Raw genomic sequence first — 22,757 nt, 5'->3', positions numbered from 1 at the left:
CTCGGTTAATTCTCACCTGATCATGTTCAAGCTTTTTTACATGTTGCTGGATTCGGTTTGCTGTGGCGTGTTGGTCTACAGTTGTCTTGCGATGCCTTTGCTTTTGGTATCAGGTTATTTGTAGCCTCATAGATTGAGTTGAGAAGATTCCCTCCTCCTTTATTTCTTGGAAGAGTTTGAGAATAATTGATCTTAGTTCTTTAAATGTTTGGTAGAATTTAAAATCTTTCACTTGTAGGAAGTTTTTTGATTACTAGTGCAATCTCTTAGGTGTATTTGTGTTTTCTATTTATTGGGTCTGATTTGGTAGTTTCTAAAAGTTTGTCCATTTCATCTGTGTCATTTAATATTGTCCTACTATTATTCACAGTATTTTTTTTTTTAAGATTTTCTTTAGTTATTTGAGAGAGAGTGAATGAGAGAGAGAGAGCATGAGTGGATGGGGAGCAGGAGGGGCAGAGGGAGAGGGAGAGGGAGAAGCAGACTCCCCACTGAGCAAGGAGCCTGATGCGGGAGTAGATCCCAGGACCCCGAAATCATGACCTCAGCCAAAATCAAGAGTTGGAGGATTAACCAACTGAGCCACCCAGGTGCCCCCACAATATTCTTTTTAAAATCCTTTTTCTTTTTGTAAGGTTAGTAGTAATTGCTCCTCTTTGACACCCCCTTGGTCATTCTGTGCAACTTTTTATCAATTTGTTGATCTTTTCAAAGAACCAGCTGTCCAGGGTGCCTGGCTGGCTCAGTCAATAGAGCATGTGACTTTTTTTTTTTTTTTTTTTTTTTTTGAGCGTGTGACTCTTGATCTTGGGCTTGTGAGATCAAGCTCTATGTTGGGTGTACAGATTACTTACAAACAAAGTCTTAAAAAAAAAAAAATAGAACCAGCTTTTGGTTTGATTGATTTTCTTATCTTTCTGTTCTCTATTTCATTTGTTTCGGGTCTGATTTTTATTATTTTTTCCCCTCTGCTTGCTTCAGATTTTATGTGCTTCCCTTTTCCAGTGTCTGAAGGAAAGTTGGGTAATTCACCTAAAATTTTGTGACTTAGACATTTACAGCTATAAATTTCCCTAAGTAATGCTCCATCTGAATCCCGTAAGTTTTAGTATGTTGTTTTTTCATTTCATTCATTTCAAAGTATTCTCTAATTTTCCTTATCAGTTTTTTTCTTTGTCCTTTTGGTTTTTTAGGAGTGTGGTGTTTAATTTCCACTTACATGGAAATTTACTAAATTTGTTTTTGAATTCCTATCTTCATTACGTTGTTGGAGAACATACTTTGTATGATTTGTGCCCTTTTGCATTCACATTCTTGCTCCTAGCTTATGTTCTGTCTTGGAGAGTAGGTTTTATATGCATTTAGAAGAATGTGTATTTTCTTTTTGCTGGGTGGAGCATTGGGACTGCTTTAAATTTCAAAATAATCCTAGGAGAGAGTATTTTTGTTCTTACCTCCATTTTGCAGAAGAGCAAATTAGGCTCTAAGCCTCAATTGATTGATTAACTTGTCTGCAGTCATAAAGCCCAGAGTTGGTAGAGGCAGGATTTGAGCCTACGACTTTGCAGACTTTAAACCTATGTTAACTTGCCATTGAGAATGAAGTGAGTGTGGGGTTGGAAAGGTGATGAAATTAGTTAGCAAATGAAGGAGACTGTGGAGTCCAAGGGAGGTTTGTTCCTGTTTGAGAGGAGTGTGAGAGGAACTGGTGGAGAAAGAGGTTAAAAATGCTTGATTAGGGGTGCCTGTGTGGCTCAGTTGGTTAAGCATCTGTCTTGGCTCAGGTCATGATCCCGGGGTCCTGGGATCAAGCCCCGTGTCAGGCTCCACCTTCAGCAGGAGTCTGTCTGCTTCTCTGTCTCCCTCTGCCCCTCCCCCTGACTCAAGCTCGCGCGCTCTCTTTCTCTCTCAAATAATTAAATAAAATCTTAAAAAAAATGCTTGAGTAGGAAGAAAATACGGGTGAGAGTTTAGGTTGGTGGCTGGAGCTGGGGAAGGGTGAGGGTTTTGTAGTTAGGAAGACAGGGGTTCAAGTCCTAGGTCTGTGCCTGTTTAGCTGTATCAGACAAGTGATGCTACTCTCTGAGCCTCACCATCCTTATCTGTAAAATGGGGGGAAATGTTAAAGCAGAGGTGAGGAGGGTAGGCTAAAGGTCAGGACTGAATGGGGATCAAAGGGAGAGTTGGGGTAACTTTTCCCAGATGGGTTTGATTTTTTGTCTGTGATATAGAAGGAGGGAGGGCAGTGAGTTTGAACCTCAAAAAGGTCTGGAATCCTTAGCAAAAGAAAATTACTTTCCTAAATTTTCACTTCACTTGCCACAACCAATGTGTCTGTTGCTCTCCTCACAACTCTTTCACCTGCATCTCTTTCTTCTCTGCTGGGAAGATGGACCCGTCCTTCCCTGGGTTCCTATCCCCCTAATTGCCTTACTGAGAACTTCTGGTTCCCTTGCCTCCTACCTTGCTCCCCTTGCCCTCCTCCACACATCTGCCTGGGGGCTCTTCTGATGAGCAAAGGTTCGAGCAGACTCTTTCATGGGTAGCTGTTTCTTACACTGTCTCTCCACCATCCCTAGACGGTTAGTGTCCTGATGAACTCTCTGTGCCCTTCCTTTTCTCAGCTGCTGCAGAAGTTCCTGGTCTCTACTAGAAATACCATGGTTCATTAATTTCTTCCCCTGTTAGTAGCTACTTACATTGTTTCCAGTTTTGCTCCTGCAGGCAAGACTCAGTGAACATACTTGTAGTTGTCTCCTTGGTCAATTGGCAGATGTCTCTCTAGGGAGAGTCTGATTTGAATTGCTGGGCCAGAGAGTAGGCATGGCTTTACTTTGTAATCATGTTGTATTTCTAAGTGTCTATATATTCTTCTCACTTTGTAAAAAAAAATTTTTTTTAGGTTTACTAATTTATTTTGTAGTGAGAGAATTTATTTTAGAGTGAGAGAGCACGAGTGAGAGGTGCAGAGGGAGAGGGAGAGAATCTCAAGTAGACTTTGCATTGAGCGTGGAGCCTGACGCAGGGCTGGATCTCACAACCCAGAGATCAGGACCTGAGCAGAAACCAAGGGTCATTCGCTTAACCAACTGCACGAGCCAGGCGCCCCTCCCTTTATTTTTATTTTATTTTTTCCTTTATTCTTTATATTTATTGTGATTCACAACATATTGCTTGCAACTGGCTTTTTATACTTAGCAATGTGTTTTAGACATCTTTCTGTCAGAATGTAAAGATCCTAATTCCTTTTTATAGGTGTATGAGTTTTGTTTGTTTTAAGATTTACTTATTTGAGAATGAGAGAGAGCTTGTACTCGTGCATGGGTGGGTAGGGGCAGAGGCAGGGAGAGGGAGAGAAGCAGGCTCCCTGCTGAGTAGGGAGCCCTACATGGAGCTCAATCCCACCACCCCGAGACCATTTCCTAAGCCAAAATCAAGAGTTGGACCCTTTACCAGCTTAGCCATCCAAGTGCCCCAATATATAAGGTTTTTCGAACTAGCTCCTTACTGATGGACATTTAAGATGTTTGCTAGTTTTTGCTCTAAGAATAATGCTGTAGTGAATAATCTTATTACCTTTGTTCTTATGTGCTTTCATAATATGCTTCTATGCATAGGATAAATTCCTAGAAGTGGAATTTCTGGGCCAATATGTGTATCTATGTAATTTTTAAAAATTGAGGTGAAATGCACATAACGTAAAATTAGCCATTTGAAAGTGAACAGTTCGGTGGCTTCGGTACCTTGTTCTAGATACGAAACATTTCCACTACTCCAGAATAAAACCCTATACCCATTAAGCAGTTACTTCCCATTCCTCGCTCCTGCCCCTGGCAACCAGCAATCTGTATTTCAGTTCTATGGATTTAACTGTTCTGGATATTTCATGTAAATCGGTTTTTTATGTCTGGCTTCTAATGTTTTCAAGGTTTATCCGTGTTGTGGTATGTATGAGTTGTAGCGTTTATTTATTTGTTTATTGGCTAAATAGTATTCCAGTATAGGGGCGCCTGGCTGGCTCAGTCAGTAGGGCATGCCACTCTTGATCTTACATCCGTTATGTGTTCCATTATATGTAACTGCCGCAATTTGCTTATCCATCCAGCAAGAGACATTTGGGTTGTTTCTTTCATTTGGTTATTGTGAATAATGCCAGTATGAACACTTGTGTACAAGGTTTTGTTAGGTACCTGTTTTCAGTTCTCTTTGGTGTATACGGAGGAGTGGAAGTGCTGAGTCGTAAGGCAGTTCTATGTTTAACTTTTTGAGGAACGACACACTGTTTTCCATAGTAGCCGTACCATTGTACCTTCCCACCAGCAGTATATGAGGGTACTGATTTCCTTGCATCCTTGCCAACACTTAGTATTTTCCTTTTGTAAAAAATTATAGCCATCTTCATCAGTGTGAAGTGGTTGCACGTGTAATTTTGATACATCTTGCCAAATTATCTTTTGTAGACTCCAAATTATATTTGGTGTATAAATTATATTCTTACTGGCAGTGTATAAGTAAGAGTAAGTTTCTTCATACCTCTTTCCAACACAGTATTATAATATGTAACTCTTTGCTTTTTTTTTAGAGATTTATTTATCCATTTGAGAGAGAGCGAGCATGAGCAGGAGGGACAAAGAGAGAGGGAGAGAGAGTCTGAAGCAGATTCCACGCTGAGCATGGAAGCCTGACATGAGGCTCGATCTCACAATCTCCAGACCACGAGCTGAGCTGAAACCAAAAGTCGGAGGCCCAACCGACTGTGCCACCCAGGCACTCCCTCTTTGATTTTTGTTAATCTGATAGTTGAAACATGAAATCTTAATGTATTATTGGTTTTTTTTAAAGATTTTATTTATTTGAGAGAGAGAAAGCGAGAGAGAGCGCAAGCAGAGGGCGGGGCAGAGGGAGAAGGAGAAGCAGGCTCCCCGCTGAGCAGGGAGCCTGACACGGGACTCAATTCCAGGACCCTGGGATCATGACCTGAGCTGAAGGCAAATGCTTAACCGACTGAGCCACCCAGGTGCCCCTGTATTATTGTTTTTTAAAGTTCCTTTCTTCTTCTTCTTTTTAATGTGTACATGTTCATGCATTCATTTCATTTTTTTTTTTAAGATTTTATTTTTAGGTAATACCAACACCCAGTGTGGGGCTCGAACTCACAACCCTGAGATCAAGAGTTGCATGCTCTACCAACTGAGCCAGCTGGGCACCTCTTCTTTTTAGAATTTCTTGTATTGAGTTACCTTGTCCATTTTTTCTTATGTTTGAGCTATTTGTATTTCCTTCTCTTGTAAATTGTCTCTTCGTATCCTTTACCCAGTTTTTACTGGTTTGTTTGTCTTTTTTTTTGATTTGTAGTAACTTGACACATATTACAGGAATTACTACTTTGTGATACGAGTTGTTAGTATTTTGCGTGGTCTGTCTTTCTATCAACATTTACTTGCCCACTATATTCATGTCCTAGGTGCTGAACTATATAACCCAGGAGACCCAAGGCTGGCCTCCTGGAGTTTGTTCTAACAGGGGAGTGCAGGGAGACAATATATAAATAATCAAGATAATTTCCAGTTATGGTCCATTCTTAGTGGGCAACAAAACAGGATGTCATTATGATAATGGATGATTAGGTAGGAGTCTGTTTATACGGAAAGCTGCGGGGAAGATGGTAAGCTGAGTCCAGACACAAAGACAAGATAGCTGGTCAAGTTGCTGGCAACAGAGAATGCAAAGGCCACCAGGGGGTTGAACCTGGCATATCTGGAGCAGTGGAAGGTGCCAGTGGGACTGGGAAGAGTGATCAAGGGGAGCAGCAGGTGATGCTGGGAGGGAAGCAGGGGCCAGGAGCATCTACCCTTCCGTGGGAAAGAGTAGCACATTTTATGCTAAGTACGACGGGAAGCCTCGAGAGGGTACTAGGTAGGAAGTTATTAGATTGTAAGTGTTTTTTCAAATCATTAATAATTGCTTGAGAACTTTTAATGACTGCTTATTATTTCAGTTATGTATAAACCACAATTTATTAAACTCGTTGACAAATTGTTTTTTTTTTTCTCCCCCCTCGTTTTTACTCCTGTAAAATTCGGATAAAGATAGCTGTAAGCTTGATTGCGTTCTTAAGTTATTTTCCTACAATTAGATTTTTATGAGCAATGTTTAAAGGTGTTTGATGCATGAAATTCCACAGCCCTCCGGTGTGTACTTTTGTGTTACAGAGTGTGTTAATGACAGCTACTGGTTTGGGAGAGATAGAAGCTGTGACTACTGCTTTGATGAGCCACTGCTGAAAAGAACAGATAAATACCGGACTTACAGCAAGAAGCACTTTCGGATTTTCAGAGTAGGTGACAAATATCAATATGTTTGGGAGAACCGGTAATGTTGTCACCACCCCGAGATATCTTAGCACTGTAACTCCCCACTGTTAAAACTTTGAAATAAAATGTTCTCTATTTTAGGAAATGGGTCCTAAAAACTCTTACATCGCATACATAGAAGATCACAGTGGGAATGGAACCTTTGTAAATAGAGAGCTGGTAGGGAAAGGAAGACGCCTTCCTTTGAATAACAATTCTGAAATTGCACTGTCAGTGTGGAGTAATAAAGGTAACATTACTATCTTCTGGTTACTGGATCTTTTCTTCCTCTCCTATAAAGGGAAAATGGACATTATGCCCTTGGCAGAGTATGGTTTGGATAAATAAAGTATTCAGGATTGGATAAAGGTCAGTATTCAGGATCCAGCGCAGCCCTAGGTGCATTTTTAAATGAACGAAACATTGCTATCAAGGTCGATTTTCTCAGGTTTGATTGGTTGGGTTAGTTTTGTGTAAGGCCTTTGCTGTCAGTGGAATGATACTGCTTAAGACGGCTCTTCGTTCATTGACGTTGCAGTTCATACCACATCAGTCGGGGTCGATGAGTTGTTTTAGGCCATGAATCCTTCTCCTTCCTTCTTCCTTCCTTTCTCATTCTTCCCTTTCATCCCTTCCATTCCTTAATTGCTGCCAGTATGAACTTCGTCTACCTGCCAGGCATTGGGGTTTTTCAGGCAGAATCTCAGTTTAAAGCTTCTACCTTAAATACCACGTGGTTATTCTCAAAGTGTTGGTGTTTACTGTCATCATGGGGCAACATTTTGTAAGCAGCCACTCCTAAAACTTCACTAATGCCACATCTAAGACGAACACATGTCTCAGCACAGAAAGAATAAAACAACCAATAGAGTTAAACGTAATCTCATGTGATTTTTAACCCTTGGACAAGAAGAAGACTCTCATTTCTTTGAAAAGAAAAAAAAAACCACACAGAACTTTATACGAAACTACGTGAGAGTTGAATGGCTGGGAAGGATGCATGTGTGGGGGGGTAACACCTTAAAAATACAGGTGCCCCCAGGTGCTGTCACATAGCTCCTGGTCTAGGAGTCCCAGGGATATAAAAAATCATGCGTAGGTGATTCTCATAGAGTCAGTCTTCAGACTGGGCATCCTAAAGCACATTTTATGATAGTTTTCCCTGTTTCTCTTTTGTTTTCTATCTGATAATTACAGTCAGGGCAGCTGCATGGGGTTTTGCTGTTTGAGACCCCCTGATGCAGGTGACAATCAGGTGCTGAGATTTGTTCTGTCTTACTTGACAAGCTGTGTGCCGCCTTTTCCTAGTTGGTCTCTCTGAGGCGCACCTTTTCTGCTTTGGAACAGGTGTCCTATGGGCTACATGTGGCCAGAATCGAACTAGATCAGGCTGTTACTCTGCAGATTGCATTTGGTTTATTGGCATTTTATTAGGCATTTGCTGTTTGTACTTGAACGTGAAAATCCAGATTGCTTTGAAGAGGTGGATTGCCCACACGGATCCGGTAATCCCATACCTGGAGCATTAGCCAGTGCTCAGTAGAGCCTGCCTTTTTCTAGATGTGCGGTATGTTGCCCATTCAAGTCCTCGCTGCTCCACCTTGTCTAACACTCACCCCAGCCTTCCCTGTGTACATCACCTTGGCTTCTGTGGGCAACTGAGTTTGCAGCTCTTGAAGCACACCTTGACTTCTGTGAGAAATAGGTCTCCAGCGTCCCTCAAATTCCCAGATTCTCAGATGCCACTGGAACCTCTTGGTTCATAAATACCCACAAGCATAGAGAAACAGTTGTATGTTTGCCAGTAGATTTCATTCACTACGCAGGTGTCTGTCTGATGAGGACCAGCCTGGGATGAAGTAGACTCAGGTGGCTCAGATTTGTGCCAGAATTGGAACTCTACGTTACTCCAGGGAGGTCGAAACCTGTTGCCTGAATACGAGAAACTCAGGGGTCTCAACAAATTTCACTCTTTTTTTTTTTTTAAAGATTTTATTTATTTATTTGACAGAGATAGACAGCCAGCGAGAGAGGGAACACAAGCAGGGGGAGTGGGAGAGGAAGAAGCAGGCTCATAGCGGAGGAGCCTGATGTGGGGCTCGGTCCCAGAACGCCGGGATCATGCCCTGAACCAAAGGCAGACGCTTAACGACTGCGCCACCCAGGCGCCCCAACAAATTTCACTCTTTCAAGATGATATAGGCAGTTGTGAATTTACCATTGATTTTATAGAATTGAAATGTTGGTAATTGGTTGCAGCCTTGGCCCACAGGGATGGTTAAATTTTTAAGTGAGTGGGGTTATTTTTCTTTCTTTCTTTCTTTTTTTTTTTTTTTTTTGCATACAGGCCAAATAATGGAGAAATAAGGGGATTTGGGGGAAAATGCTATTTATTTAACTTCCCAAGTAGGTTCAAGATGGTTTGCACTATAAAATGCCAGACATGTAGAGGTATATAAATGGGAAAGAGAGGGTAACACTTATCTTCTAGTATTAGAAGTAGTATTTCTAGTATTAGAAATTAGACCTGTGGTCTAATTTTATTGGGATGTTTATTTACCTAGAACATTTTTTTCTAGGCTCAAACGAATTGCTTTTTGGTTCTGGGCATATGCTGATCTGCATAGGTATTTTTTTTTTTTTTTTCCTGCTCAGGCAGGGACTAATCTTGCATGGGTATTTTATATTAGTTGCAATTGATAAATAATTTCTGGGGCAAAGGAATAAGGCTAGCATGTATGTATGGATTTCCTGCACTATGGTGAGATGATGCTGTGTATTTCTATGAAAGAGTGGATTCGACTGTCATTTTCCATGGATTTCATAATATAGGAATGAAATATAATTTCATAATATTATGAAATTATTATTAGCCTGGCTAAATAATTCTGTTAGAGTTAGGTGTTAAATATAATTAAAAATAATTATCTTACATCACATGTGTTTATTAAGTTTTAGGACCATTTATCTTCTCCTTATTGAATGAATTAATGAGACTTATTTCTGTCCTTTCTCCCTTAGTTTTTGTATTTTTTGATCTGACTGTAGATGATCAGTCAGTTTATCCTAAGGAATTAAGAGACCAATACATCATGTCAAAAACTCTTGGAAGGTAAAATTTTCTTTTGTTATTATGGAAATTGCCATTCGTTTTTTTCTGAACATTTGTCATTGATTAGTTTCTTGTTCCTGGTTTTATAACATTCATTAACTTCATATTTGTAGGGAACTTGTTTGTCATCGGTGTGTTACTGATTTATTTGATAAATTAATTTTTAAAAAGTTCTGATACCATATAATTCATCCATATAACGTATATAATTTAATGATTTTTAATATATTCACAGAATTGTGAAACCTTTACCACAATCAATTTTAGAACATTTTTATTACCTTCCAAAAAAGAAACACTTACTGCATTTATGCCCTCTTCAGAATTTGTGACATCTTGGGAAGTGAAATGAAACTGAGCATTGAATCGGGGCAAAGTTCTTAAAATGTTTGGTTTCAGGACCCCTTACACTTTTTCTTCCTTCCTTCCTTCCCTTCTTGAAAGATTTTATTTATTTGAGAGAGAGAGAGCAAGAGAGCGAGAAAGAGCATGAGCTGGGGGAGGGGCAGAGGGAGTGGGAGAAGCAGACATCCCGCTGAGTGGGGAGCCCTGTGCAGGGCTCAGTTCCAGGACCCTGAGATCATGACCCCAGACACTTAATGACTGAGCCACCCAGGCAGTCCGGGACTCCTTACGCCCTTAAAAATTACTGAGGACACCACAGGGCTTTTGTTCACATGGCTTAAATCTATTGATATTAATTGTATTATAATCAGTTATAATACAGACATTAATAGTATTTATTAATGCATTAAAGAACTCACTTATGTTAAGATAAATAATGTTTTTGGTGAGCCTGGGTGACTCAGTTGGTTAAAGTGATTTCGGCCCAGGTCATGATCTCAGGGTCATGGGATTGAGCCCCCATGTCAGGCTCCCCACTCAGTGGGTTGGGGTTCTTTCCCTCTCCCTCTGCCCTTCCCACTCATTCTCTCTCTCTCAAATAAATAAAAAAATCTTTAAAAAAAAGGTAAGTAATGTTTTTAGTGCACAATTATTCTTTAAATAAAGATCAATGAGAAGAGAGACATTGTTTCACGTTTTTGCAAATGTCTTTGATATCTGTTTTACTAGAAAATGACCAGATCCTGATACTTGCTACTTTGTTTGGTCTATTATATCACATGCCGTACAGCCTCTGGAAAATTGTACGCTCATGAGAGAATGAGAATGAAAAGGACAAATAATATCTTAGTATTATTTTGCACATAGTTTAGGCTTTATGGACACACCCTGAAAGCATCTTGGGGTCTCTTAGGGGTTGCCTAATCCTACTTTGAAAACCACTTCCTTAGGTTTTTAAGTTTTATTTATTTAAGTAATCCGTATACCCAATATGGGGCTGGAACTCATGACCCCAAAATAAGAGTCACGTGCCCTCCCACCTGAGCCAGCCAGGCACCCCGAGAACCACTTCCTTAAGGACACCTTTACCATATTGCATCATGGTCCTTCAGTCTCCCACCCCTCCTCCACCCGAGAGACCTTTCTTTTAACATTTTTGGAAACAGGAAAGTAGAAATTGGTAGAAGGAAATAATCACCTGTATTCCTGCCACATAGAATCAGACACGGTATACTTTTTATGATCATCTATGGGAGATATTTTAGTTGATGGATATTAAATTCAGTAACTCACTATGTTTTCATATTTGCATTGATGCTTGGAAATTTACAGCCAAATTTGTGCCCACCCTTAAGAAATATATGGGACTCTTATTTTTTCTAAGGGAAAATCCTCTAACTTTTAGCAGATGACAGAATCTTATATGAGTCAGGAAAGAAAAGAAATTTACTAACTCTTGTAACAGGGGCATGGCTGATTTCAGGTATGACTGGACCAGGTGGCCTTTAGGGCTTTATTTCACTCTTCGAGTTCTGATTATCTGTGTGGCTTTACCTGTGGCTGGATTTAGGGCTCCTACAGTGTTGCCAGGGCTCCGGCTCCCATCTATTGATTCAGCTACTATAGGTTGCCTTTAGATTTGCTTTCTCTGTGTGGCAGGAAAGATGGTTTCCAGGAGCCCCACATTCATATTTTTTTTCCTTCTAGAAACCACCACACGTAGAACTTTTTCTTTCCCAACATCAGCATTTGATTCCAGGGAGAACCTTGACTGGCTCAATTTTGGTTACATGTCCACCCCACGGTACTATTAGAGATACTCCACTAGGGCTGCATCGATGCAGGGAAAATTTCTCAGACAAAAGGTGACTTAATTAGAAGGGCAATTGGAAAGTGTTTTGAGCACATTTTAAAATATAATAGTTATACAGACCGTTATCTCACAGTATATACAAAAATTAACTCAAAGGAAAAAACTAGGGGCACCGGGGTGGCTCAGTTGGTGAAGCGTCTGCCTTCGGCTCAGGTCATGATCCCGGGGTCCCAGGATCGAGACCCACGTCAGGCTCCCTGCTCAGCAGGGAGTCTGCTTCTCCCTCGGACCCTTCCCCTTCTCATTCTCTCTCTCTCTCTCACTCACTCACTCTCAAATAAATAAAATCTTAAAAAAACCCAAAACCTAAATGTAAGATAAAGCTATTAAACTGTAAGAAGGAAACAGGGATAACCCTTCATGACCTTGGATTTGGCGTTGGTTTCTTAAATATGGTACCAGAAGTATAAGCAACAAAAGGAAAAAAAAATGGATAAATTAGACTTGATCAAATTTAAAAACTTTAGTGCATCAAGATACTATCAAGGGAGTGAAACGCAACCCACAGAGAGAAAATACTTGCAAATGGTATATCTGATAGGGATCTAGTATTCAGAATAAAGAACAACAAAAGAAAAACTATCCAATTTATAAATGGGCAAAGGATTTAAATAGCCTTCTTGAAAGAAGATGTACAATTGACCAGCAACCACACTGCTCATCATTAGTCATTAGGGAAATGCAAATGAAAACCACCATGAGATACTACTTTGCAGCCACTAGGATGGCCATAGTAAAGAAACGGAAGGTAACAAGTGTTTGTAAGGATGCAGAGAAATTGGAAACTCTATATACTACATGGGAACGTGAAATGATGTAGCCACTGTGGGAAATAGTTGATTGGTTTATCAAAGAGTTAAGCATAGAGGGGTGCCTGGGTGGCTCAGTCGTTAAGTGTCTGCTTTCAGCTCATGGCGTGGTCACAGGGTCCTGGGATCGAGCCCTGCATTGGGCTCCCTGCTCTGCGGGGAGCCTGCTTCTTCCTCTCCCACTCCCCCTGCTGTGTTCCCTCTCTCGCTGGCTGTCTCTCTCTCTGTCAAATAAATAAATAAAATCTTAAAAAAAAAAAAGCGTTAAGCATAGAATTACCTTATGACCCAGTGATTCCCCCTTGTAGGTATATAACCCCCTCCCAGTTGAAAACAGGTGTTCAAATAAAACTTATGCATGAATGTTCATTTCAGCTCTATTCACAATAGCCAAAAGGTGGAAACAATCCAAGTCTCCATCAACAAATGAATAAACAAACTGCGATATATCTGTACAATGGGATATTATTTATATATTTATTTTTTTTAGTATTTTTAAAAAGATTTTGTCAGAGCACAAGCAGGGGGAAGTGGTGGACAGAGGGAGAAGCAGGCTCCCCACTGAGTAAGGGCTTGATGTGGGACTCAATCCCAGGACCCTGGGATCATGAACTGAGCCAAAGGCAGACGCTTAACCAGCTGAGCCACCCAGCGCCCCACAGTGGAATATTATTTAGCTATAAAGAGGAATGAAATACTGATCCATACTACAGCATGGCTGAACCTTGAGAACATGCTAAGTGAAAGAAGCCAGACACAAGGGGCCACATGTTGTGTGATTTCATTGATAGGAGATATTCAGAAGAGGCAAATCCACTGAGACAGAGCAGATGAGTGGCTGCCAGGGGCTGGCTGCAGCATAGAATGGGGGTGGGGTTTGCATTTGGGCTGATAAAAAAGTTCTGCAACTGGACAGGGGTGATGGTTGCACGACACTGAGGATGTACGTAATGCCACTGAATTGTCCATTTTAAAATGGTTACAACGGTAAATTTTGTTATGTATCTATACAATATGCAATTATTAATTTTTTAGTTTTAAGGATTTTATTTATTTATTTAACGGAGAGAGGGAACACAAGCAGGGGGAGTGGGAGAGGAAGAAGCAGGCTCCCAGCGGAGGAGCCTGATGTGGGACTCGATCCCAGGACTCTGGGATCACGCCCTGAGCCAAAGGCAGACAGTTAACGACTGAGCCACCCAGGCGCCCCATACAATATGCAATTAAGAAAAAGTCTTGGCAAACCCATCGTCCCATTCCAAAGTCATAATAGTTACAGTCTACTTCGGGTGTGTAATGAGTGATTGATACTTGAGTAACCATTTCCTTCCCTTGACCCAAGCTTTGGAGAACAGAGCTCATCGGATTACCCGTATTTTAGGTGGTACCCTGGGTATTAGTCCTCCTCCCATTACAGTATCTCAATTAATTGCAAATCTTTAAGAGTTAGCTGCAAGCAGGTTAGTTGCCTAATACTTTTGTTTTTTTGGTATCGTGGTTTTTTTGGTCTTGTGATTTTATTTAGGGTGACATTCATGGCATCACCTGCTGGTGTAGTTCGCTTGAATAAGAAAGACCATATCAATGAAAGTAATTCATTTGTAGTTGCGATTTACTATAACTTTTGTCAGTCATTCATTTTTGTCTAGGACTTTGTTCTACTTGATGCTTCTCTGACTCTAGGATAAGTAATTTCTCTCTTTATTTGTTCTTAGCGTCTTTCTGAGAATTTCACACTTTTGGGTGCCAGTAAGACTTAAGTTTGTATCTCTCAGCTCAAAAAGTGGAATTTGGAGCTGACTCAGTGCTGTTGGATGGTCCACATTCACTTATGCCCTTGACATTTTAACACTGGTGAGGTTTCACTGTGTTGTCTGCAAACAGGGACAATGGAAGAAGGGTTGTGTGTGGACGGTGTTTAACTTGTAATAGTTGAGGCCAGCACAGTAGTGATGGGTCTCATGGTTGAGAGCATTCTGATAATTGATCATTTTATGTTTCTCTCTGTAGCGGTGCCTGTGGTGAAGTGAAGCTAGCTTTTGAGAGGAAAACATGTAAGAAAGTAGCCATAAAAATCATCAGCAAAAGGAAGTTCACTATTGGCTCTGAGAGTGGGGCAGTAAGTACCTGTTTGTGGATGCTCAGCTGTTTTTAACACTTCTTAACGTCACCACATAATTTGAGAGTGGTGATTTTCAGTGTCAGCAAGAATTCACTGTTCACATATGTGAATTTATATTAAACAACATTGAAAAATTTTGAGTATTGGGGCTCCTGGGTGGCTCAGTCAGTTAAGTGTCTGACTCTTGATTTCCACTCAGGTCATGGTCTCAGGGTCATGAGATCAAGCCCTGTGTTGGGTCTGCACTGCGCGTGGAGCCTGCTTAAGATTTTCTCTCTCCCTCTGCCCCTTCCCCCCTAATTTTTTTTTTTTTTTGAGTATATTCAACTAACCTAGAAATGTACTTATTAATAGCTTGGCTCCAAAAATATTTCATTGTATGTAATAATGTACTGGAAGTGTTTTCTCCCCCCCCAAGTTGTTACAAGTTTTTACAGTACATGGAAGGGAATTTGGGGGGAAAAAAACCCCAGCCATATCCCCACCACTGTAACTCCACAGCTGTTTCCAGTTTTCTTTTTCCTTGTAGTCCTTGTCATACAAATTTGCATTTTTAGATGGTTGAAATCATGTTGTATATACAATTTTGTATTCTGCTTTCCACATAAGCATTAATGCATAAACTTTTCCCTAATAGATGCTTTGTGATGATTGAGCCTCTTTCGTGAACTTTATTGTAATTTATTCACCCATTGCTCTGTTTGATCATTTGGATAATTTCTGGTTCTTTGCCCTTCCCGATAACGAAACAGTGAATATCTTAGCATCTATAGATTTTTAAAAATCTTAATTAAATTATTTAATTGTATATGTAGGCATTCATTTTATCACATTTTCTCTAATACACATTTACTGCATTGGTGAAATGCTGAAATGTATTGGTCTTTCAACACATGACCCTACAAAGTAATGTAAAGTGAAGTCTCTAATCACATTTTCCTTTGTGGCCACTTGTTTCTGGCCATTATACTTTCACATTCCTTAAAAATGGATCCCTCACCCCCGACCCGCGCCAAGGACAATGCCATTCTCACATGGCAAGAGCAATTTCCTTTCTGTGTTCACTTTGTAGTAGCTGCTTTTCCCCCGTGATTCTGGATTTGTTTCCTGTTTTGAGGGGGAAGAAAATACCTACCGGATTGTTAATGACTTGGAGCAAAATTGTACTTCTTAATTTCATCTTTCAAATCAGATTGGACTCTTTAAGACCTCTCTATCATCAGAGTACGCCCTGACTTGGTAATGAGTTTAACAGCTTACAGGAAGAGGCAGGCTTTTAAAATTAAACATCTGGGTTTCTTAGCCGAAGTCCATTTTACATAAATATGTAATTCTATATCCTCTTCGCTTTGGAGGGTGTAGCCCGTGAGGCTGAGTAAGTTGATTCATCCTTTTGGAATTGCAGTGGAGAGCAGCTCCAGTCCTCTGGTGCTTCCTCTCGTTGGCGTCTCAGTAAATACGTCAGCCTGCAGCAAATTGGAACCTGTGTCTGCTCCATTATTAGAAATTTGGCTTGACATTTTCCTTTCACAATTTAATTGAATACCTCTTTTCTGTGGTTTGTTTATTGTATCATTTTTATGAGTATAAACAATTCCTCAGCCAGAGAGACAGAGCTAACAACCAATATTACATTGTATGTTAACTAACTGAATTCCAATACAAACTTAAAGAGAGAGAGAGAGAGCTTACCAGGTAAGCGTGAGAACAGTGGAAGCACGCTTGTTTCTGGCTGGGAGAACTGGAGCAAATGGCTTCCTTTCTCTGAGCCTCCGTTACTCCATCTGTGAAATGGGGATAATTATGGAACCCAGTTCACTTTGGGATTATGAGACTTCTGTAAGAGGACTCTTTTAAATAAAGAGGTTGGCATAGGGGTGGTCATTTACTGAATGCTTATTGTTTGCCAAGCACTCTGCAGAGTGATTTTTAGGTGAGTGATTTAATTCTTTGACCTCTAAGCCTTGAGTTGTCTGTATGGGTAGGGCTGGGTGTGTGGAACTCAGGCAGGCAGCTTTTACTCAACTAAGTTGTATCTAAGTATTTTCTAAATATCGATTACTACTGTTATTAACAAACTTTAATGTCTTTTAATTTATCAAAGGATCCACCTCCCAATGTTGAAACAGAAATAGAAATTTTGAAAAAACTAGATCATGTAAGTATTGCTGTAAAGTATGACCCATACTTACATCCATTGCTCTCAAAATACAGGATGAATACAAACTATTTCAGTTTAATAAAGCTAGTATTAACATGGGTTCCTTAATTGTGTGTGTGTGTGCATGTGTGTGTGTGTGTGTGTGTGTGTGTGCACATACATGTGTGGGTACACATACATTGGTGTATGTGTTCAGGTGTAGTTTAGCTGGGAAGAGCTTTACCCTGAAATTTTGAGAGGACAATACTGTATAAAGATTTCATGATTTTTTTTTTTTAAAGATTTTATTTATTTGTTTGACAGAGAGCACGAGCAGGGGGAAGGGCAGAGGGAGAGGGAGAAGCAGGCTTCCTGCTGAGCAAGGAGCCCGATGCAGGGCTTGATCCCAGGACTCTGGGATCATGACCTGAGCCGAAGGCAGCTGCTTAGCTGACTGAGCCACCCAGGCGCCCCAGATTTGGTAATAAATAACTGTGATATTTCCATTGAGTGAGTTTTTGACCAAAACACGTAAATTTCCTGAGTATTTAATCTTATAGGGATTTGATCAACTGATTATGTTTGGGAAGACAATGCTAATTTGGTAAATTTGGTTTAATTATACCTGAAGTTTCAGTACCTCTGAATACCTTTTGATGGTACTGATTTCCATTTATCTCAGTGAGTACAAATAGTTCCTGTCATTTGTGCAATGATGACCTTGTCTCACTGGAAAGTGAGTCTGTTCTTTAAGAAGTGAGAAGAGAAGTTAGAGTTGTGGGCTGATCCCATCTTCCTTTTTATTGTTTTTTCTGTTTCTTCATTATTTCATGAGCCCCCGTGAAGTCATGAGCTAAGTTGGCATTGGAATTGAAACTTGGAATTAGACCTCCAGTCTCTACAGCTAAGGATGATCTTACTCTGGCTCTTTTTTTCTTCTTTTCTTTTCTTTTTTTTTTTTTTTTTTTTTGGGGGGGGGGGTAGGGGCAGAGGGGAGAGGATAAGAGAGAATCTTAAGCAGGCTCCATGCCCAGCGAGGAGCCTGATGCTGGCATTTGATCCACAACCCTGAGATCATGACCTGAGCCAAAATCAAGAGTGGGGCACTTAACCAGCTGTGCTACCCAGACGCCTGGATCTAATTCTGGTTCTTAACCTCCAAGCAACCAAATGATTTATTCTGCCTTCTCTCACCTCCTCAAATCCCCAAACAATAAATAGGAATTAAGAACAGAGTCACCGCTGTCCACACAATAGTTCAACAGTTTCTTTTAGACCCCAGTGGGTGGGTCTGAACCCAGGAAAATCTGAGTAGCCAGCATCCTGGCTTAGTCTTCTTCTAATTCCCTTGCAACTTCCTCCTCTTCCCTGAAGTAGCCTTTTCCCCCCTAGGGATCTGGAATCTCTTGTTAAAGAGAGGAGCCCTCTAATTTTCTGGGGTGGTGTTGCTTCAAACATGGATGTGAGGTAAACACTTCAAATCCTCAGGGAATTTTTTCTGATGTCAGAAGGCCCCCAAACATAACATTTACACAAATCCACTGTCCACTGTAGTCGAGAGGAATTTAGAATCCTCAGAAAAGATCTCCTGAGGTAATTTCTTGGCAGTTTACAAGGGCATGTGGAAAGCTCTTGGAAATTAAATATGGGCTCATGAGTGCATTTCGGGGGTAATGAGTAGAGCCTGATAGCCCAGCAGAGCCTGGCATTTGGGATTGATCCAATCAGTCGTCAGACACTTACTGTGCCAGCCTGTCTCCTAAGGCCTGGGTGGTGGTGAGCACAGATGGATTTGGCTGTCCCTCCCCTCCTATGGCTTCAGCCCAGAGGGGAGACAGACCTGGGTTCCCAATCCCATCTCTCTTACCTCCTGGCTCTGAGAAGGTCATTTCACTTTTCAGAGCCTCTGTTTGCTCATCTGTGCAGTGGAGACAATAAGGATGCATACCTTACAGGTCAGTGTAGGAGTTCGATGAGATGTGTTTGCCAAGCTTTCTGCGTGGAGAACATGCTTGGGGAATGACAGCAACCTGTCATTCCCTAAACTGTTCCCTGTATGATCTAAGTGGAGGGTTTGGGGTGGTAGCTTCTGGTTCACGAGAGACACCTTCAGCCGTGATGCTGTAGCCAATGAATGACCTTAGAGGAGGCAGCGCCTACGGGCTCTGACTGCTGGGCACCTTCTCGTGCTCCATCAGCTCTCAGACCCATCCGTTCCCAGGTGGGCCCTGGCCCTGCCGGATGAAGCCAGGCAGAACCAAGAAGCTCTCATTTGTTCCTCTGACCTCCTGTTCCTTTTCCATGTGTGTCTTTTCTTCTGCTTCTCCTTTAATCACATGCACAGAGTCTAGAGAGTCAAATCTTGCTTAAAGGTTTATATACATTGTAACTCTGCAGCCCCCCAGTCCTCCCCCACAAACATTTTAGAACTCTTTGATCTGTTTTTTTAAACAGGTGTATCCATATTTCTGCATAATACGCATGAACTACTCTTGGTTTATCAATTTGAGATAGCCTGTTGCCTTGCTGTTACAGTGTATGAGCATTTTAGTTTTCCTTTCCTCTCTATTCCTCTTAATATAATACTACATTTCCAGTGTCTTCATGATTGTGACAATAACAAATGGTCAGGGAGAGCAAGTATATACTATGATCATAGGTAAGGAGTGGGGGAGATGGCTGTGTATGCCATAACCAAAATGGGGCTGGCAGGGGCATCTGGGTGGCCCCGTCGGTTAAGCGTCTACCTTTCGGCTCAGGTCATGATCCCAGGGTTCTGGAATTGAGCCCCACATCGGTCTCTTTGCTCTGCTGGGGACCTGTTTCTCCCTCTCCCTCTGCCCCTCCCCCTGCTTGTGCTCTCTCTCTCTCTCTCTCTGTTAAATAAATAAAAATCTTTAAAAACAAAACAAAACAAGATGGGGCTGGCAGAGTCTACCCTCAGTGGGTGGTGTTTCTCTTATTGCTGATGTTTGTATTAACCGGGTCATCGTATGAATGTCCCCTGTGTGCTGGCTGTTCTGCTGAATGTTGGTCCTAGAAAGATAAATAAGACTTGACTCGACCCGTGGAGTGCCTGATGGAAGGAGACCCGCGGTGGGTGTCGGTTTCCTTTTTCTGCCCTCCTGGAGCTCACAGCCTGGTGGGGAGACAGACATTGAAGATGCGGCGTGAGGCAGCACAGATGAGAACCAGTGCAGGGGATTGCGGATGCATTCCGAGGGTGACGTTTGAACTGGGGGCCTGGTGCTGGAGGCCAGGTGTGCCCAGAGGGCTGGATCACCAGGCAGGAGGGTGGCGAGCCAAGCGTGACATTGGGAAAGAACACAGGGACTCTAGGGCGGGAGGGGTGTTTTGTGGTCTGGAGAGGAGGATGCACGCTAGTGTTAGGCTCTTCAGGTCCCTTAGGTGTCCTTCAGTTCCTGTGCTCTGGGGCAGTGAGGAGGAATGCTGGGGAGAGACTGGCCTTCCTTCCGTGGTGCAGTCCTTGTGTGTGAAACATGAACCGCCCCTCGCCAGCTTGGTGGGATGGAGGGTTTCTTGCACGTTCTCACTAAGGAGCCAGCTCAGTGTTCTGCCTTTTCTGCAGTATGAACCTCAGTGTCTTGAGGCAAGGGACCAAATGCCCGAGTTCTGCTCCCGTGGTTTTCCTCTTGGGAGCTTCTCACGACTTTTCCTCTTTTCCCTCTTAGCCTTGTATCATCAAGATTAAAGACTTTTTTGATGCCGAAGATTATTACATTGTTTTGGAATTGTAAGTAATAAACTTTTCTATTTGTTTCTATTTAATTGCCTATAAACCACCGGAGAATCTAAGGCTGGCGTGCATTTTTCTCATCCGGGGGGCCCTCATCATATGTATGTGGTGGTGGGGCTCACAAAGTGTGCATGTGGGGTTTGTGTTGATTCTAAAATTCTCCAGTGTTTCCAAAGGCACGTGGCTTAGAGGTTCCAGGCCTTGGGTCTGAGGCCTGAGTTTGAATCCCACTCTGTAGGTGACTGCTGGTGAGTTTACTTCATGTCTCTGAGTCTTACTTTGCTAGTGTTGAGGGGGTCGTAATAATGACCCATGTGCAGAGTCATAAAGATTAAATACAATGAGGGGTGGACAGTGCCCAGCAGAGCCCCCTGTACACATAGGTGCGCAAACACAGGTGGATATTAATTACTCTGAAGCACCTGCCTGGGTGGATCTCTCTGCTTGGGATCGCGGTGCTGAGTGCTGTGGTGACACCTGATTATCTTTTTGTTGCGGGTTTACTTGCTGGTTCATGTCCGTAATCACGAAGTCCTGCCTTCTGTGTGGGACCAAAACAATTTCCGGTCTCGTCCCTGGAAGAAGCCTGTCTTGCTGCTCATTCCTGTATACATATGCAGTGTTTCTGGGAGCGGCTGTTGTGACAGACCGGCGAGGCTTTGCTCCTGAGGGGCACACAGTGGTACGCAGGTTGACCACTTAAGATTTTATAGTAAACAGCCTCGATCATCGCACTAGGAAAGACTGGACGACTCTTGCTGTGTTTAAGGGAATATCTGTTGCTGTCGGACTGGACCTACTTAAAACAGTTCAGTAATAATACAGTAACAGCCACTGAGACTAACGAAGTCCTTGCTGTGAGCCAGTTCCTGCTCTAACCTCTTCACATGGATTGAGTCCTTCGTAATGGTCATCCAGGTTACTTACAAGTTACTGATGGGTTACTGTGTTTAGCCCCCCTTTACAGAAGACTAAAGTTCAGAGGGCTTGAATAACCCTGCCAAGCACCCACATTGTGCCGGCTGCCTTACCTATATTATCTCTTTTTACAACAGCCATCAAGGTGTGTGTGCGGGGGATGATCCCTGTTTTTTAAGAGGCAGACACAAGCTCAGAGAGGTGACATAACTTGCCCAAAGTCCCACAGTGGGAAGTGAGGGAACAGGGGTTCAGACCCCAGTTGTCTGATTGCGGACTCCTGCTTGCTGCTATAGGCCAGCCACAGGATCCCCTGGGGTGTGTGGTAAAAACGCAAACTCGTGGGCTCCGCCTCCAGTCCACTGAGTCAGATTCTTAAAAGCTCCCAAGTGTGTCCGGTGCCCACTGCCTGCTGCTTCCAACTTTCCCTGTTCCTTCGTTTCCAGCGAGGACCTCTTCGCCGTGGAGAGGAGACTTAACTACCTCACTGCTTTTACAAGTGGGAGTCCTCGGGAGTGGGTACAAAAGGCAGCTCTTTGCTTGTCTGAAAGAGCGTGTGTGTGTGTGTGTGTGTGTGTGTGTGTGTGTGTGATTGTCTTCCATCGTCTTCCATCCAAGTGTGTCTCCCGCCAGGAACGAGCCACCTGCTTTGCCCGTGTGTTTCAGGATGGAAGGAGGAGAGCTTTTCGACAGGGTGGTGGGGAATAAGCGCCTCAAAGAAGCTACGTGTAAACTCTATTTTTACCAGATGCTCCTGGCTGTACAGGTAAGAGAAGCCCTCGGTTCTTTTGACGCCCTCCTTGTAGCTGAATTACTCCCTAAGTTAGGCGGGAAGCAAGGGATGGTGCATAAAACCCGGAGGGCAGAGAGTCTGTCTGTGCTTGTGCTGTTCTGTTCTTGGCAAGAACATCCCACCCCTTTGACTCAGACCAGAGAGCTCTTGCCGGGAAGCTTAGTGACAGTAAGAAGGGGAGTTACAGAAATAAACACAGGGCCTCACGTGTCTTCTCTTTAACGTGGAGGTATATCTGGAGGGGCACTGAGCTCTGCTTGGGCCTGAACCTTTTAGAAACCCCCCTTACCTGCTGGGAGCTTGGGGGCGGGCGGGTGGGAGAGTAAGGCTGGCAAGGTGGGGTGGTTGTGACAGACGGTCGCTCCCCCAGCGCACAGTACCAGGCGGCCCCGTACGTGCAGCGTCCTGTGAAGGGCAGCGGCAGGTGGGCGGGCATGCACGCCGCCCTCCCTGTTCGGTGAAAACGTTGGGTGGAGGAGCAGCCTGTGGCACGCTGCCCGCCTAGAGGAACGTCACCTTTTCAAACCAAACTTAG

The 22,757-nt window shown here is 42.5% G+C and overlaps 1 protein-coding gene across 8 annotated transcripts in view; it reads left to right on the top strand.

The window, feature by feature from the left end:
* The window catches only part of CHEK2 (checkpoint kinase 2), a 48,888-nt gene that overhangs the window by 13,511 nt on the left and 12,620 nt on the right, over positions 1-22,757 (top strand). For 7 of the 8 annotated variants that reach the window (XM_040619670.1, XM_040619666.1, XM_040619671.1 and 4 more), the window contains 7 exons: positions 6,213-6,337; positions 6,456-6,603; positions 9,375-9,465; positions 14,503-14,611; positions 16,719-16,772; positions 20,447-20,508; positions 22,063-22,195. In XM_040619670.1, coding sequence (XP_040475604.1) covers positions 6,213-6,337; positions 6,456-6,603; positions 9,375-9,465; positions 14,503-14,611; positions 16,719-16,772; positions 20,447-20,508; positions 22,063-22,195 — 722 coding nt within the window. The remainder of the gene's footprint in view (positions 1-6,212; positions 6,338-6,455; positions 6,604-9,374; positions 9,466-14,502; positions 14,612-16,718; positions 16,773-20,446; positions 20,509-22,062; positions 22,196-22,757) is intronic. The other variant, XM_040619672.1, reaches the window with a different exon arrangement.

This window comes from Ursus maritimus, unplaced genomic scaffold, assembly GCF_017311325.1.
Source record: "Ursus maritimus isolate PB19 unplaced genomic scaffold, ASM1731132v1 scaffold_33, whole genome shotgun sequence".
Taxonomy (NCBI): domain Eukaryota; kingdom Metazoa; phylum Chordata; class Mammalia; order Carnivora; family Ursidae; genus Ursus; species Ursus maritimus.
The sequence above is the reverse complement of the archived record's forward strand: the minus strand, read 5'-3'. Positions and strand labels throughout refer to the sequence as shown.